At 47.1% G+C, this 15,751-nt stretch overlaps 1 protein-coding gene across 1 annotated transcript; it reads left to right on the plus strand.

Moving 5' to 3' along the window:
- The first annotated feature begins 874 nt into the window (after window positions 1–874).
- On the plus strand, window positions 875–14,948 carry LOC141122626 (uncharacterized). The gene is made up of 2 exons (XM_073611991.1): window positions 875–999; window positions 11,818–14,948. Exon 2 carries the CDS (start codon window positions 11,820–11,822, stop codon window positions 13,767–13,769), a length of 1,950 nt encoding a protein of 649 aa, XP_073468092.1. The 5' UTR covers window positions 875–999; window positions 11,818–11,819; the 3' UTR covers window positions 13,770–14,948.
- Window positions 14,949–15,751: the final 803 nt, after the last annotated feature.

A 15,751-nucleotide genomic window follows, 5' to 3' on the forward strand; every position in this document is an offset into this window, starting at 1 on the left:
TGTGTGATCGTACTGCAATTTCGTCGGGGCGACGATCGCGGCAAAATCGCGCCGCGATTTGAGTGGCATTAGAAAAAAAAAAAAAAGGGATCGCAAAAAGGGGCATCCTGCGATTTGCGGCGGGTTCGGAATTGCGGTCAGTATCGCGGGCGATTCCGCCCCCCAAGATCCGGAACGCCATGGTGTGGGCGGAGCCTAAGATTCGGAACGCCATGGTGTGGGTGGAGCCTAAGATCCGGAACGTCATGGTGTGGGCGGAGCCTAAGATTCGGAACGCCATGGTGTGGTCGGAGCCTAAGATCCGGAACGCCTGGTGAGGGCGGAGCCTAAGATCCGAAACGTCATGGTGTGGGCGGAGCCTCAAAGCAATCCGACGGTTAGTTCTCCTCGAGGATCATAAAATCCCCCCCAGAAAATTGTCTGCTGGAAATAACAGTAAAGTGATGATGTCTGTAGCTGCACCATCACCCCGAATTATCACCCAAAACCCCCCAATATTTATGTATGTATTACAGTCTTCAAGGGGTTCATATCTGTCCGGAGTTCTCCTTTACATGGTTTATTATTATGTATATACTAATAATACAGATTAATACTCATCTATTAAATATTGTATTATTTATTCATATTATATTATTAATTTCTACCCATGTATTAGTAATAGATATAATATTACTCTGAGAATCACATTCTATGACTTCCTGGTGTACTTTATTTATACACTGAGACATTGACATTCTGCGTCCTACACAAAAATGGCCGCCCCCAGCCGGAGTCCTTTCATAGAGCACTGTGACCTCTAGTGTCTGCTGGAGGACTTCCTGTGTGTCCTACCCAGTGTGTATTATGACGTTTGGTCCTACGCAAAATGGCCGCCAAGCGGAGCCTCAGATAAACCTCGTTGGACCTCTAGTGTTTGGAGGGAAACGACAGTTAGAGGAGCTGTACGGAGAGGAGAGGAGGATGCGTTGGTGATACGATAAATAATACCGATTATAGGTGATCAATACTGGGAGAGAGGGGGGAGGGGTGATATAGATTTATATCTCATTACAGAGAGATCACAGCAGACTCCAATCTTATATCTAATCCTTCTATAGAGCCGACATATACCATAGTGCTGTACACTGAGCTCATCACATCAGTCTCTGTACAGAGGAGCTTACACTCTAATGTCCCCTCCCCCACAGTCACATCAGTCTCTGTACAGAGGAGCTTACACTCTAATGTCCCCTCCCCCACAGTCACATCAGTCTCTGTACAGAGGAGCTTACACTCTAATGTCCCCTCCCCCCCCCCACAGTCACATTAGTCTCTGTACAGAGGAGCTTACACTCTAATGTCCCCTCCCCCCACAGTCACATCAGTCTCTGTACAGAGGAGCTTACACTCTAATGTCCCCTCCCCCACAGTCACATCAGTCTCTATACAGAGGAGCTTACACTCTAATGTCCCCTCCCCCCCACAGTCACATCAGTCTCTGTACAGAGGAGCTTACACTCTAATGTCCCCCCCCCCCCCACAGTCACATCAGTCTCTATACAGAGGAGCTTACACTCTAATGTCCCCTCCCCCCCACAGTCACATCAGTCTCTGTACAGAGGAGCTTACACTCTAATGTCCCCTCCCCCACAGTCACATCAGTCTCTATACAGAGGAGCTTACACTCTAATGTCCCCTCCCCCCCACATCAGTCTCTGTACAGAGGAGCTTACACTCTAATGTCCCCTCCCCCCACAGTCACATCAGTCTCTGTACAGAGGAGCTTACACTCTAATGTCCCCTCCCCCCCACAGTCACATCAGTCTCTGTACAGAGGAGCTTACACTCTAATGTCCCCTCCCCCCATCACATCAGTCTCTGTACAGAGGAGCTTACACTCTAATGTCCCCTCCCCCCCACAGTCACATCAGTCTGTACAGAGGAGCTTACACTCTAATGTCCCCTCCCCCACAGTCACATCAGTCTCTGTACAGAGGAGCTTACACTCTAATGTCCCCTCCCCCACATCAGTCTGTACAGAGGAGCTTACACTCTAATGTCCCCTCCCCCACAGTCACATCAGTCTCTATACAGAGGAGCTTACACTCTAATGTCCCCTCCACAGTCACATCAGTCTCTGTACAGAGGAGCTTACACTCTAATGTCCCCTCCCCCCCACAGTCACATCAGTCTGTACAGAGGAGCTTACACTCTAATGTCCCCTCCCCCCACAGTCACATCAGTCTGTACAGAGGAGCTTACACTCTAATGTCCCCTCCCCCCACAGTCACATCAGTCTCTGTACAGAGGAGCTTACACTCTAATGTCCCCTCCCCCACAGTCACATCAGTCTCTGTACAGAGGAGCTTACACTCTAATGTCCCCTCCCCCACAGTCACATCAGTCTCTGTACAGAGGAGCTTACACTCTAATGTCCCCTCCCCCACAGTCACATCAGTCTCTGTACAGAGGAGCTTACACTCTAATGTCCCCTCCCCCACAGTCACATCAGTCTGTACAGAGGAGCTTACACTCTAATGTCCCCTCCCCCCACAGTCACATCAGTCTCTGTACAGAGGAGCTTACACTCTAATGTCCCCTCCCCCCCACAGTCACATCAGTCTGTACAGAGGAGCTTACACTCTAATGTCCCCCCCCCCCCCACAGTCACATCAGTCTCTATACAGAGGAGCTTACACTCTAATGTCCCCTCCCCCCCACAGTCACATCAGTCTCTGTACAGAGGAGCTTACACTCTAATGTCCCCTCCCCCACAGTCACATCAGTCTCTATACAGAGGAGCTTACACTCTAATGTCCCCTCCCCCCCACATCAGTCTCTGTACAGAGGAGCTTACACTCTAATGTCCCCTCCCCCCACAGTCACATCAGTCTCTGTACAGAGGAGCTTACACTCTAATGTCCCCTCCCCCCCACAGTCACATCAGTCTCTGTACAGAGGAGCTTACACTCTAATGTCCCCTCCCCCCATCACATCAGTCTCTGTACAGAGGAGCTTACACTCTAATGTCCCCTCCCCCCCACAGTCACATCAGTCTGTACAGAGGAGCTTACACTCTAATGTCCCCTCCCCCACAGTCACATCAGTCTCTGTACAGAGGAGCTTACACTCTAATGTCCCCTCCCCCACATCAGTCTGTACAGAGGAGCTTACACTCTAATGTCCCCTCCCCCACAGTCACATCAGTCTCTATACAGAGGAGCTTACACTCTAATGTCCCCTCCACAGTCACATCAGTCTCTGTACAGAGGAGCTTACACTCTAATGTCCCCTCCCCCCCACAGTCACATCAGTCTGTACAGAGGAGCTTACACTCTAATGTCCCCTCCCCCCACAGTCACATCAGTCTGTACAGAGGAGCTTACACTCTAATGTCCCCTCCCCCCACAGTCACATCAGTCTCTGTACAGAGGAGCTTACACTCTAATGTCCCCTCCCCCCCACAGTCACATCAGTCTCTGTACAGAGGAGCTTACACTCTAATGTCCCCTCCCCCCACAGTCACATCAGTCTCTGTACAGAGGAGCTTACACTCTAATGTCCCCTCCCCCACACAGTCACATCAGTCTCTGTACAGAGGAGCTTACACTCTAATGTCCCCTCCCCCCCACAGTCACATCAGTCTGTACAGAGGAGCTTACACTCTAATGTCCCCTCCCCCCACAGTCACATCAGTCTCTGTACAGAGGAGCTTACACTCTAATGTCCCCTCCCCCCCACAGTCACATCAGTCTGTACAGAGGAGCTTACACTCTAATGTCCCCTCCCCCACAGTCACATCAGTCTCTGTACAGAGGAGCTTACACTCTAATGTCCCCTCCCCCCACAGTCACATCAGTCTGTACAGAGGAGCTTACACTCTAATGTCCCCTCCCCCCACAGTCACATCAGTCTCTGTACAGAGGAGCTTACACTCTAATGTCCCCTCCCCCCACAGTCACATCAGTCTGTACAGAGGAGCTTACACTCTAATGTCCCCTCCCCCCCCCACAGTCACATCAGTCTCTGTACAGAGGAGCTTACACTCTAATGTCCCCTCCCCCCACAGTCACATCAGTCTCTGTACAGAGGAGCTTACACTCTAATGTCCCCTCCCCCACACAGTCACATCAGTCTCTGTACAGAGGAGCTTACACTCTAATGTCCCCTCCCCCCCACAGTCACATCAGTCTCTGTACAGAGGAGCTTACACTCTAATGTCCCCTCCCCCCCACATCAGTCTCTGTACAGAGGAGCTTACACTCTAATGTCCCCTCCCCCCACAGTCACATCAGTCTCTGTACAGAGGAGCTTACACTCTAATGTCCCCTCCCCCCCACAGTCACATCAGTCTCTATACAGAGGAGCTTACACTCTAATGTCCCCTCCCCCACAGTCACATCAGTCTCTGTACAGAGGAGCTTACACTCTAATGTCCCCTCCCCCCACAGTCACATCAGTCTCTGTACAGAGGAGCTTACACTCTAATGTCCCCTCCCCCACAGTCACATCAGTCTCTGTACAGAGGAGCTTACACTCTAATGTCCCCTCCCCCCCACATCAGTCTCTGTACAGAGGAGCTTACACTCTAATGTCCCCTCCCCCCCACAGTCACATCAGTCTCTGTACAGAGGAGCTTACACTGTAATGTCCCCTCCCCCACAATCACATGGAATGAAGGGTGTGGGTCATCTGGCTAAGGATTGTGGTAGGATCAGATGTGATCTTTGTGATGAGGTCGGACGTATGTACAGCGAATGTCCTGAGGTCTTGGCATAACCAGTCAGCTTTGGTGGAAGAGTTTTGTCACCTGGACATGGAGGAGGGGGGCTGTGCCAGGGGTCCCCAATGTCTCTGTGCCAGGGGTCCCCAAAGTCTCTGTGCCAGGGGTCCCCAGTGTCTCTGTGCCAGGGGTCCCCAGTGTCTCTGTGCCAGGGGTCCCCAGTGTCTCTGTGCCAGGGGTCCCCAGTGTCTCTGTGCCAGGGGTCCCCAGTGTCTCTGTGCCAGGGGTCCCCAGTGTCTCTGTGCCAGGGGTCCCCAGTGTCTCTGTTGTCTCAGCCAAATCGGTGTGTTTCCATCGGAGTCCATCCAACGTTGTGTCCTCCCCTTGACGTGTCCCCTGAGTCGGTGTCCGTGGATGTTGTGTCTTATCCTCCTGTGGAGGGAGCCGGACCAGTGTGTATGGTTGCACCGACCCACCCCCCTCTCTGCTCCCAGGAGTCTGAGGGCACAAGGTGCCGGGGGATGGAGTGAATGATGGTGGGGGTGAGTGGGGTGGGTGATGATGAAATGGAAGGATAGGGGGCTTTACCGTCAGGATTGTCACATGATGGACAGGGAAGGAAATGTACTGGAGCCAGGCTAGACTGTGACGGCTTTTTATTAAAACAAAATATCTAGACAGGCAGGTCTGGTTGATGTGTGGTTGATTGCTGCCCAGACGACAGGGGATTCACATTTTGGCAAGGTAACCAGGGATTCACTTTTTCGGTAAGGCAACAAGCGTCTCTGCAGAGGAAGCTTGATAGGCTTGTCTTGAATAACAGACATCCGAGGATGATCTCTGAGGTTTAGCTCTTGGTCAGGAAGTGTCAATATGACAGGCATGCCTCTTTGGTTCTGGAGAGGGATTATGGGAAATATCACTCACCCACCCTTACCAGAACTGCAAACAAGGTAGAGCAGTTAAGTCGGTTGTAGGCCTGGTTGACAGTACCGTTTTTTTGATATAGTCGAAGTCGGGGATCCTCGAAACCGCCAGGTCATATTATGCTGACCTCCTGGGCAGGAGGGACCTTGATCGGGCAGGCATGTCAGGGTTTCTGGATTCTACTCCAGGACTGGGACATGGTAGTTCTCTTGTGAGTTTGACAGAGGACATCACAGCAGATGAGGTGGTCAAGGCTTTTAAAAATATTGCCATTAAAGTCGCCTGGGCTAGATGGATTGACAGCACAAGCACTTTAACGTTACTCTGGCCCCATATTTGGTGGAGGTTTTTAATGGCTGGCTGAGAGAGGGTTTGCAATCTCCCTGCATGCGTCAATCTATGGTGATTCTTCTGTCAAAGGGTAAAGATCATTGTGGAATTGAGAATTGGCAGGCCATTAGCCTTCTCAATGTTGATAGGGAAATGCTGGCAAAAATAATCTTCTGGCGTTTATCGTCTGTAGTGGGCAATCTACTTTCTCATCACCAGCACTGATTGGTTCAGGGTAGAAGCACTTTTTCATCAGTGTTAGCTCTCCTGGAAGACCTGGAACGATGCAGGCTGGAGAAAGTTCTTGCTGTCATTGGATCAGGCTAAAGCTTTTGACCAGGTCAATCATGAGTACCTATGGCTGCTTCTTGGCAAGTATGGCCTGGTGGGGGGCTTTATTGATTGGCTGAAGACCTTTGTACAGGGGGGCTGGAAGCTTCATACTCATAAGTGAATGGATCGGATGGCCTTTTGAGGTTGGCTCAGGTGTGCATCAGGGGTGTTCTTTACGTCCCCTGCTATACACGTTAGTAATCAATCCCTTTTTTAGGATGTTAGAAAGTGGACACTTGTGCCTTTGGGCATACCTGGTGAGCATACTCTGAGGGTCGTGGCATATACAGATGACGTGTCTGTTTTCATCTCAGGGACAGAGGAGTCGGTCTTTGTGATGAAGCAGTATGCTGAGGCATCTGGCTCAAAGATTGATCAGGATAAGAGTGAGGTTTTCTGGATGGGAGAGGAAGACGAAGGCTTTGTGCTTCCAGACACCTTCCTTGAGCCCCAGCAGGAAATTAAAGTTTTAGGCATCAAATTTGGTCTCAGCGATTATGGCCTTGCAAATTGGGTAAACAGGCTACAAGATGCGAAGCCAAGGTTGCCAGCTAGAAGGATTGGAAACTCTCTTACAGGGAAAGAATTGACTTGATTAAACTTACCTGATCCCGGTATTTCTGTATGTAAACTTTATCTGTGCTTTGCCAGTGTCTCTATGTAAATATCTACAGCCTTTTCTTCCAGCTGTTATGTGGAAACAGACTGAACCTTGTTAAGAAGTCTGTAACCTACTTTCCCAGGTGGATGGGTGGCCTAGTTACGGTCAAGCTGGTGGTATGCTTTTCTCTGATGTTTTTGAAACACAAGCTGGCAGAAGAACCGCCTTGGTAGGTTGGTATTTTTTTAGTGCTGGTTAAGGCCTTTTCTGAAAAGCTGGGTGAATGGTGGGCTGGTGAAAAGCCTAAAGGTCACCGGCCCACCGGTGGGCTCCCGGCTTATGTTGCTCCGTGACTGAAAATGCTTCAGCAGTGGCGAATGCTGGCAGAGGAAATTAAGTCTCTTCCTAGAAGGCCCTGGAGAGGAAAGTTGAATCTGCTTTTAGCGAGGCACTGGTCTTGAGGGATTGCCCAGGCCCTGTTATGAGGGAGGGTCTACATTTTATGAATCTGGAGAGAATCCCTTTAAAGTTTCATGATTTGGCCTGACGCTCATTCCATGATAGACTCAATGTGAAGGGCAACTTAAAGCATAACTCTGTGGAGAACTGTGGTTGTCCAAGAGTAGGGTGTGGAGGTGACCATGGAGCATTTCTTACTTCAGTGCCCCTTCAATATAGAAGTCTATAAGCGGGTGGGTGGGGCTCTCAGTATCCCTTTCCCGCTTGAGTTACGCGGAGTGGTCATACATGACTTTTGAGGGTCATCTGGATTTTGATTTTGAGACACGTTTTCTAGTTAGTTTAGAAGTCCATTACGTCACGTGGAATGCACGGTGTCAGGTTTCCACTCGTAAAAAAGTTCTTCCTGTCGAGGTGGTGGTGCAAGACATTTTGGTGGAGATTGGGAAGATCCGGGGTCTTGAGAAAGGACGGTTGGCAGCCGGGGGGCCTAGACAAAGACGTGGAGGAATGTCAGGTCCCCGTAGCTGCTGTCTGTCAGTCTCTTTCTATCCTTTCACCTAGATTCTTGAAAATAGACCGCATGCATGGGTTAAATGTTTAATTGTTTCTTAGCCCGAGGGTGTGTTTTGGTGGAGGTTAGGGTTTTGTTGAGCATCATGATGATCGTAATATTAAGATATGTCTTGGTTTGTATATTTAGCTCTTTTTATATATTTTTTTTTCTATGCTGAAGTAAGCTTTTATATATATATATATATATATATATATATATATATATATATATATATATATATATATATATAATATATACACTCCAGTCACATCACACACACAAGCTTTATATTGAGTGCGCAGATAAAATGACAAAATTCTTCATTTGTCAGGCAGACCTGATGGGACCCTCCATTGTCCTCTATGGGGGACGGGTGTAAACGGACATCCAATCTGACCTGCTAAAAACAGACAAATAGGGATGCATTCCCCTTACATCTAGTGGATCGGATGGCATATGGGTGTAAATGGACAGGCAGTCCGTTTACATCTGACTGCTCATAGAGGAGAGCGGGCTGTGTCTGAGTCCGCTCGGCATGAGTGGAGGTTATACGGACCAGCCATCCGATTACTCAAGAGATCAGTGGACAGATCCCCCACTGAGCAAGAGGACTTCTAATGGAGTCCACTCCATGAGGAAAGGACCTTAGGTGTAGTTAGACAAAACCACTATAGTGCAATATATCCATCATGAAGGGGGCATGAGGAGCCCGGCTGCCTTGAAGGAAGCAACCCAGATTCTCTCATGGACAGAAACTCGTTGTCTAGCAATTACTTGCTCCTCTCTTCCTCAGCATCAGAAAAAGTTGATTCCTGCGCATCTTCAGACACAACCTCAAAACATAAAAAAAAAAAAAAAAACATAAAACGTCCAAAAACATGCAAGGCGAGGAGAAGCAAGAGCTAAAAAAGAACACAATAATATGCAACCAACAATTAAATTCACAGTAATGTAGCACAACACAGTACAGAGAATATGAGGGGTAAACTACACACTATGTAGGTCACCACAGTTCAATTCACTGTAACATAGTCAATACAGCTCTGTATATAGCACTATATTCGCCCCTTTTTAACAAATGAAACCACCAAGCTCCTCATTCACTCCCTTCTTATCTCTCGCCTTGACTATTACAACTCCCTTCTCATTGGCCTGCCTCTCCATAGGCTCCTGCCCTCTTCAGAAAGAAGAACAGTGTAGCGCTGGACTAGTGAAAAAGAGCACATATATTGATATATGCAAATATGCCAGGACCCACAAAATTATGGGTCAATAAGTGATATAAAACAATAATCAGTGTAGCACTAGTTTAAAGTGATAAAGTGCACATATATAATAAGGACACATGTGAACTGTTCACCTAAAACCTATATCATCATAAAATAATATAAAAAATCATATAAGTGATAATCCTTATACACGTGAGTCCATACCCTGAAGGGTGTATACAAAGAAAATGTGCAAAAAATAAACAATAAAGTCCGTAAGTGTCTCAAATGAGAGGATGAATCCAAAAGAATCCAGAAAAAGCTATTGCGTGATCCACCTTTAGTGCAGGCCACCACCAGATGGTAAAATTAAAGGCTTACCAGAAAGCCTGCGACCGCCCTTACTCAGGGGGGTCAAAACAGGCTTAGTAGTGGAAAATGTCAGAAGATGATGTGTTCCCTGGACTGTTCTCCCGCTCTCCTCACCAAACAAATGGTCCTCAGCAACGGGGACTCCAATATGGAAAAGGTGCTCACATAGATTCCTTTAGTACTCCCGAGAGAGACCAGATGGCAATCAAGGTAGGGACACCACAAGGGCTCCCTTACGGCGGACAAAGGGGGCAAGACTTGTAAGTGTGTCAATAATTGTCTGTGAACACTGTACTTGGCATTCTTAACAAGAAGGTCAAAGTGGAAGAGGAAGCAATAGTTGCATAAGCCAAGTACCATGGAGATAATGGACTATTGCAATCCCCAGGCATACATAGACCCTAAGGAGGCTCCCCTCTTCAGTCTATCATGAATGCTGCTGCCAGACTTATCCACCTTACCAATCGCTCAGTGTCTGCCAACCCTCTCCTCCAATCCCTACACTGGCTCCCGATCGCCCAGCAAATTAAATTCAAAATACTAACCACAACCTACAAAGCCATTCACAACTCTGCCCCGAGCTACATCACCAATCTTGTCTCCAAATATCACCCAAACCGTCCTCTCCGCTCTTCTCAAGACCTCCTACTCTCAAGCTCTCTCGTCTCCTCCTCCCATGCTCGTCTCCAGGATTTCTCCAGAGCCTCTCCCATCCTCTGGAACTCTCCACCTCAACCTGTCCAGCTATCCCCTACTCTTGCTATCTTCAGGCGATCCCTGAAAACTCATCTCTTCAGGAAAGCCTATCATGTCTCCAACTAATCTTCTACCACTTCCATCAGCTCATTCCCCACAGTTACAACCTTCTGTAGTACCACCTGCCCCACCCTATTAGATTGTAAGCTCTTCTGAGTAGGGCCCTCCTAATCCTCTTGTATTTTATTGTATTATAACTGTATTGTCTCAATTTTATATTGTAAAGCGCTGCGTAAACTGTTGGCGCTATATAAATCCTGTATAATAATAATATAGCTTTCACGTAAAATGCCCTGTCTTCTGTAGTCCAAGACTTCACACATCCTGACAAGAGTTCTGGGAACCCTGACTTTTATAGGGAGGGGAAGGTTGTCCTTTAGAACAGGGATCTCCAAACTATGGCCCTCCAGCTGTTGCGGAAGTACACTTCCCATGGGGCATTGGAAAACTCCGGCATTCAGACATGACTAGGCATGATGGGAATTGTAGTTCTTGAAGAACTGGAGGGCCATAGTTTGGAGACTTCTGCTTTAGAAAACTCCAAGTATTGGCCCTTCTAAGCCACCCGATAAAAGTTTAAAGGCCAATAACTGCATGTTTGCTAATTTGTTGCTATGGCAGGGAACAATTGCATTAGCTTGTCAACCGCAAATGGCTAAGGCTCAGGTTGCACTTGGGGTCGAATCATACCCTAAGCTCTTTGCTAGTGGGAAAGGATTAACGATCGTTGGTTGCTATAGCAGCATGCAAATAGCCACCTAAGTTTGCAGTTTCCACAAACCGCAAATTAATTGGGTTCACCTCAAGCCCATACTCGTCTCAAACCTCATCCTGACCCAAGAACCTCTAGTCTACTATTGTGTTAATACATACAGTGTGGAAATTACCCCCCTCGCTGCCATAACACATAATGGAGATCTGGAGGGGGTGCTTAGTGGTTTATGATCCCCGTACTACAATACATCCCCTCAGGACAGGAAGGGAAATTTTCTGACTGACAACACTCAGATCATGTCTGTCACAGAGACTGCTATATGAGAAGACAACTTCTCTTCTGTCAGAGCACCGGGAGTGTAGTGGTAGCTGTACTCTTGGTGTTCAGTAAAACTGTTAAGCTGACTTTAGAAGGTTCGAATATCGGCCGGTTCAGCAGGAACCAGTTTTAATTCAAACCATGTGTGGGCAGGTTGAATGTACCCAAGTTGATCGCTCAACTTGGGTACAACAGCCTGCTGGATTTTACATGTGATTATTGCTAAAGGCTGTAACAGCCACTAGCAATAAATCGCTGTGTTCTCCCGGCAGGGACAGATTCCCCCACCGGGAGAGCACAATGACTCCGCAGAAGGGGTTCCCCTGTCAACACTGTCTATGGTTGCAGGAATAAAATTTGCTCTGTCTATGGCCGGCCTTAGTTATAAATGACAAAGAGAAGTCCACAAGGTGGCATGCACCCCATTGGACTTAAGCCCTAGTAATATGACGTACTTTACAAAGTGGCTGAAATCCTGGAGCTCAGCATTAATGCGTGTCAGATCATTTAACGTTCTTTTCTCTCTTCTGCTTTCAGTCATGGCGTCTGCTGATCTGAAGGAGGAGCTGGAATGTTCCATCTGTCTGAGTATTTATACAGATCCTATAACCCTGATATGTGGACACAACTTCTGCCAGGACTGTATTGGTCGCGTGTTGGATTCACAGGAGAGGTCTGGAGGTTATTTCTGTCCTGATTGCAGAGAAGAGTTCCAGGAGCGGCCTTCACTGCGGAGGAACATAACACTGCGTAACATAGTGGAGAATTTCCGGCCCACTCGTCCTGATCAGGTGTCATCCGGGGTCTTCTGTACTTACTGTATTCACACTCCTGTACCTGCTGTGAAGTCCTGTCTGCTGTGTGAAGCTTCTCTGTGTGACGATCACCTGAGAGTCCACATCAAGTCACCAGAACACGTCTTATGTGACCCCACCACTTCTCTGGAGAACAGGAAATGTTCATCATCAGAACATGTTTTACGTGGCCCCACCACTTCCCTGGAGAACAGGAAGTGGTCATCATCAGAACACGTCTTACGTGACCCCACCACTTCCCAGGAGAACAGGAAATGGTCATCATCACAACATGTTTTACGTGGCCCCACCACTTCCCTGGAGAACAGGAAATGGTCATCATCAGAATACGTCTTACGTGACCCCACCACTTCCCTGGAGAACAGGAAATGTTCATCATCAGAATACGTCTTACGTGACCCCACCACTTCACTGGAGAACAGGAAATGTTCATCGTCAGAATACGTCTTACGTGACCCCACCACTTCTCTGGAGAACAGGAAATGGTCATCATCACAACATGTTTTACGTGGTCCCACCACTTCCCTGGAGAACAGGCAATGGACATCATCAGAACACGTCTTACATGACCCCACCACTTCCCTGGAGAACAGGAAATGGTCATCATCACAACATGTTTTGCGTGGCCCCACCACTTCCCTGGAGAACAGACAATGGTCATCATCAGAACACGTCTTACGTGACCCCACCACTTCCCTGGAGAACAGGAAATGGTCATCATCAGAACACGTCTTACGTGACCCAACCACTTTCCTGGAGAACAGGAAATGTTCATCATCAGAATACGTCTTACGTGACCCCACCACTTCCCTGGAGAACAGGAAATGGTCATCATCAGAACGTTTTTTATGTGGCCCCACCACTTCCCTGGAGAACAGGAAATTCTCCGTCCAGAAGAACACATTACACACAGGTTTATCTGATACCATGTCTGGGGTAAATGCACAGAAATGTGCAGACACACATGTCTATCCACATTCCAGTGCAAAGGAAATGCTTCCCTTTATTGCTAAACCATCCAAGAAACATCCCGAACACACTCCCACCATACAACACTCACACCCCCAGGCTGGAGAACCTAAAATTGGGGCTGTACAGAAAACATGGGGGGCGTCAAGGTTTGCAGACATAATACTGGATATGAGCACAGCCAGTAATTATCTAGCTATATCAGATGACAGGAAAACCGTGTATAGGTCACCACGTAAGGTCTTTCCAGAAATACCGGAGAGTTTTCGGTGTTCTCAGGTGATGAGCATTCAGAGTTTCTCCTCAGGAAGACATTACTGGGAAGTGGAAGTGGGGGACTCACCGATCTGGAAAGTGGGGATGTGTTACCCCAGTATGGACAGGAGGGGATTTCAGTCAGGGCTTGGATATAATGATAAGTCCTGGTGTTTGGAGAGGAGGAAGTATAATCAATGCTTTTTTTTGCATGACAGTAATCAGATCCCATTACCCGGCGGTATCTACAGTAACGGACTCAGGGTAGAACTGGATTATGAGGCCGGGCAGATCTCCTTTTATGATCTGTGTTACCCGATCCGACACCTCCACACCTTCACCGCCACCTTCACTGAGCCCCTCCATGTTGGGTTACGTATAGGTAAGGATTCCTATATGGTGTTATCTGGGAGGGAACACGAGGTGAGAAATCTGCATAGAGACTGGTGACTTCACAGGGAGGAGAATCTGATTGGTGCAATACCCAGCCAATAGGAGGAAACAGTGGACAAAAACCAACATTACTGATTTATTTACAAAGCTGCAGGCCTTGGGGGTCATTATCTTCATCCTAACCCTCACTTCACCACCTAGTACAGGGGTAGGCAACCTGGGGCTTTCCAGCTGAGGCATTGTAAGGCAGGCAGTTACAATTACTCCCAGAGACATGATGGGGGCCCCAGGTTGCCTACCCCTGACCTAGTGTGTCACTGACCAGGAACAAGCATGCAGAAGGTCAGATTATTTCACTGGCTGCATGCTTGTTCTGGGAACCCATGGTATGTATTTGAGCAGATTAGGCTGCTAAAAAGTGTAGTCCTGTGCCTGCGGATGTGAGGAACCCGCCCATGCTCCAGACAATGACAGATAAGAGTAGAAGATCCCAGAAGCCGCACATCAGAACAAGACCTGCTGTGTGTAGACAAGTGTCAGTCTCAGCCTGGACCCACTCCACCCACTGGAACCCTTGAGCCCCATGGGTAAGCTTCGGTGGGCGGAGTGAAACGCGTTGAGGTTGTCGACTGTTCAGGCTGAGACTGCCACTGGTCTACACACAGCAGGTCTTGTTCTGATGTGCAGCTCCCGGGATCGGCTGCATGCTTGTTCTGGGTCAGTGAAACATGAGGTAGTTTAGTGAGAATTGGGGTTAGTCCGGGATCCTTCACCTTTACAATATATCTATAGCCAAAGTGTGTTTTTAGTTGTAGATAGAGTGGAGATGTATTAGAATCTTTTTTTTTTATTTATTTATTTATTTTTTATTCTTTTTTGTTAACTGCTATTCAGGGCTGTCAAAGAAATTTCCATTTACTTCCTGTCCTGACAACAATTCACCAGACAGGAAGTGAGGGGAACTCTGACAGCAAGACAGATGGATAAACAGACAGAGATAGAAATGATTTTCATTAATATAATAGGGGGAAGGCTTAGAACCCCTGTCATGTTTATATTTCTATATCCTTGTTTAAGATTTCAATTCATTTCTTGTCTGAACTGCTTTCTGTTATAAAGCCTGTCCTATAAAAAAAATAAAACAATTGTCTTTTATAAATGTAGGCCAAAATGTTTTCTGCTACATGTGCTTTATCAAAATAAAAATCCTTATAAGTGTACATTTAATTGGTTTGCGTGAAAGTTATATCATCTACGATCTATGGTACAGTATATTTGAAAATCGATCAATCCTGATGTACTGACTCATTTCTTGAGGCTCCTAAAATGCCAGAACAGTACAAATATCCCCCCAAATGACCCCCTTTTTGGAAAGTAGACAGTCCGAGGTGTTTAGTACGAGGCATGGCGATTATTTTTTAGAAAATTTTCAAAATTTTTTGAAAAATTAGGAAATTAAATTACTAGTTGTTATTATTATTAATTATTATATTTATATTAATATTAATTTTTTTACATACTCTCATCAGTACAGTGTCATATAACTGGTGTGGTGGTAATCAGGGACACTGGCTGGTGACAGTATGTAAAAAAAAAAAAAGTTCAATATTTATTTTTTTATTTTATTTTTTTACTATTTTTTTTTAAAGCGAAGTTCTGGCTGAAATATTACTTTTAAGGTGAAAATACCCCTAGAATACTCATGCAATGTTAACAAAGGTATACTGTAAACTATGCCCAGTTTTCTATTTGTGCAGCATCGTTTTCTTACTTTCTGAAGTTCCTGCACAGCGTGGCCATCTCCTGTGTGGGCATCTGAAGCCAAAGTGTCTTTCCTGGAGTCCTGGCTACCCAGCATGCACCTGCTGATCTCGCACATGTTTAGTGCGGTGCAATCTTGGTCAGCTTGACATGGCACAGCCAGCCATGCCAAGCTGACCCAAGATTTTCCATAGACACCAATGTTAAATGTTACGGGAGCCGTGCCATGCCAAGCTGACCAAGAATTTCCATAGACACCAGTGTTAAATGCTACTGGA

Source organism: Aquarana catesbeiana, linkage group LG01 (genome assembly GCF_042186555.1).
Source record: "Aquarana catesbeiana isolate 2022-GZ linkage group LG01, ASM4218655v1, whole genome shotgun sequence".
NCBI classification, from domain to species: Eukaryota; Metazoa; Chordata; class Amphibia; order Anura; family Ranidae; genus Aquarana; species Aquarana catesbeiana.

Bases quoted from the DNA above. Each gene is read 5' to 3' on its own strand.
- LOC141122626 (XM_073611991.1), top strand. From the start codon at position 11,820: ATGGCGTCTGCTGATCTGAAGGAGGAGCTGGAATGTTCCATCTGTCTG.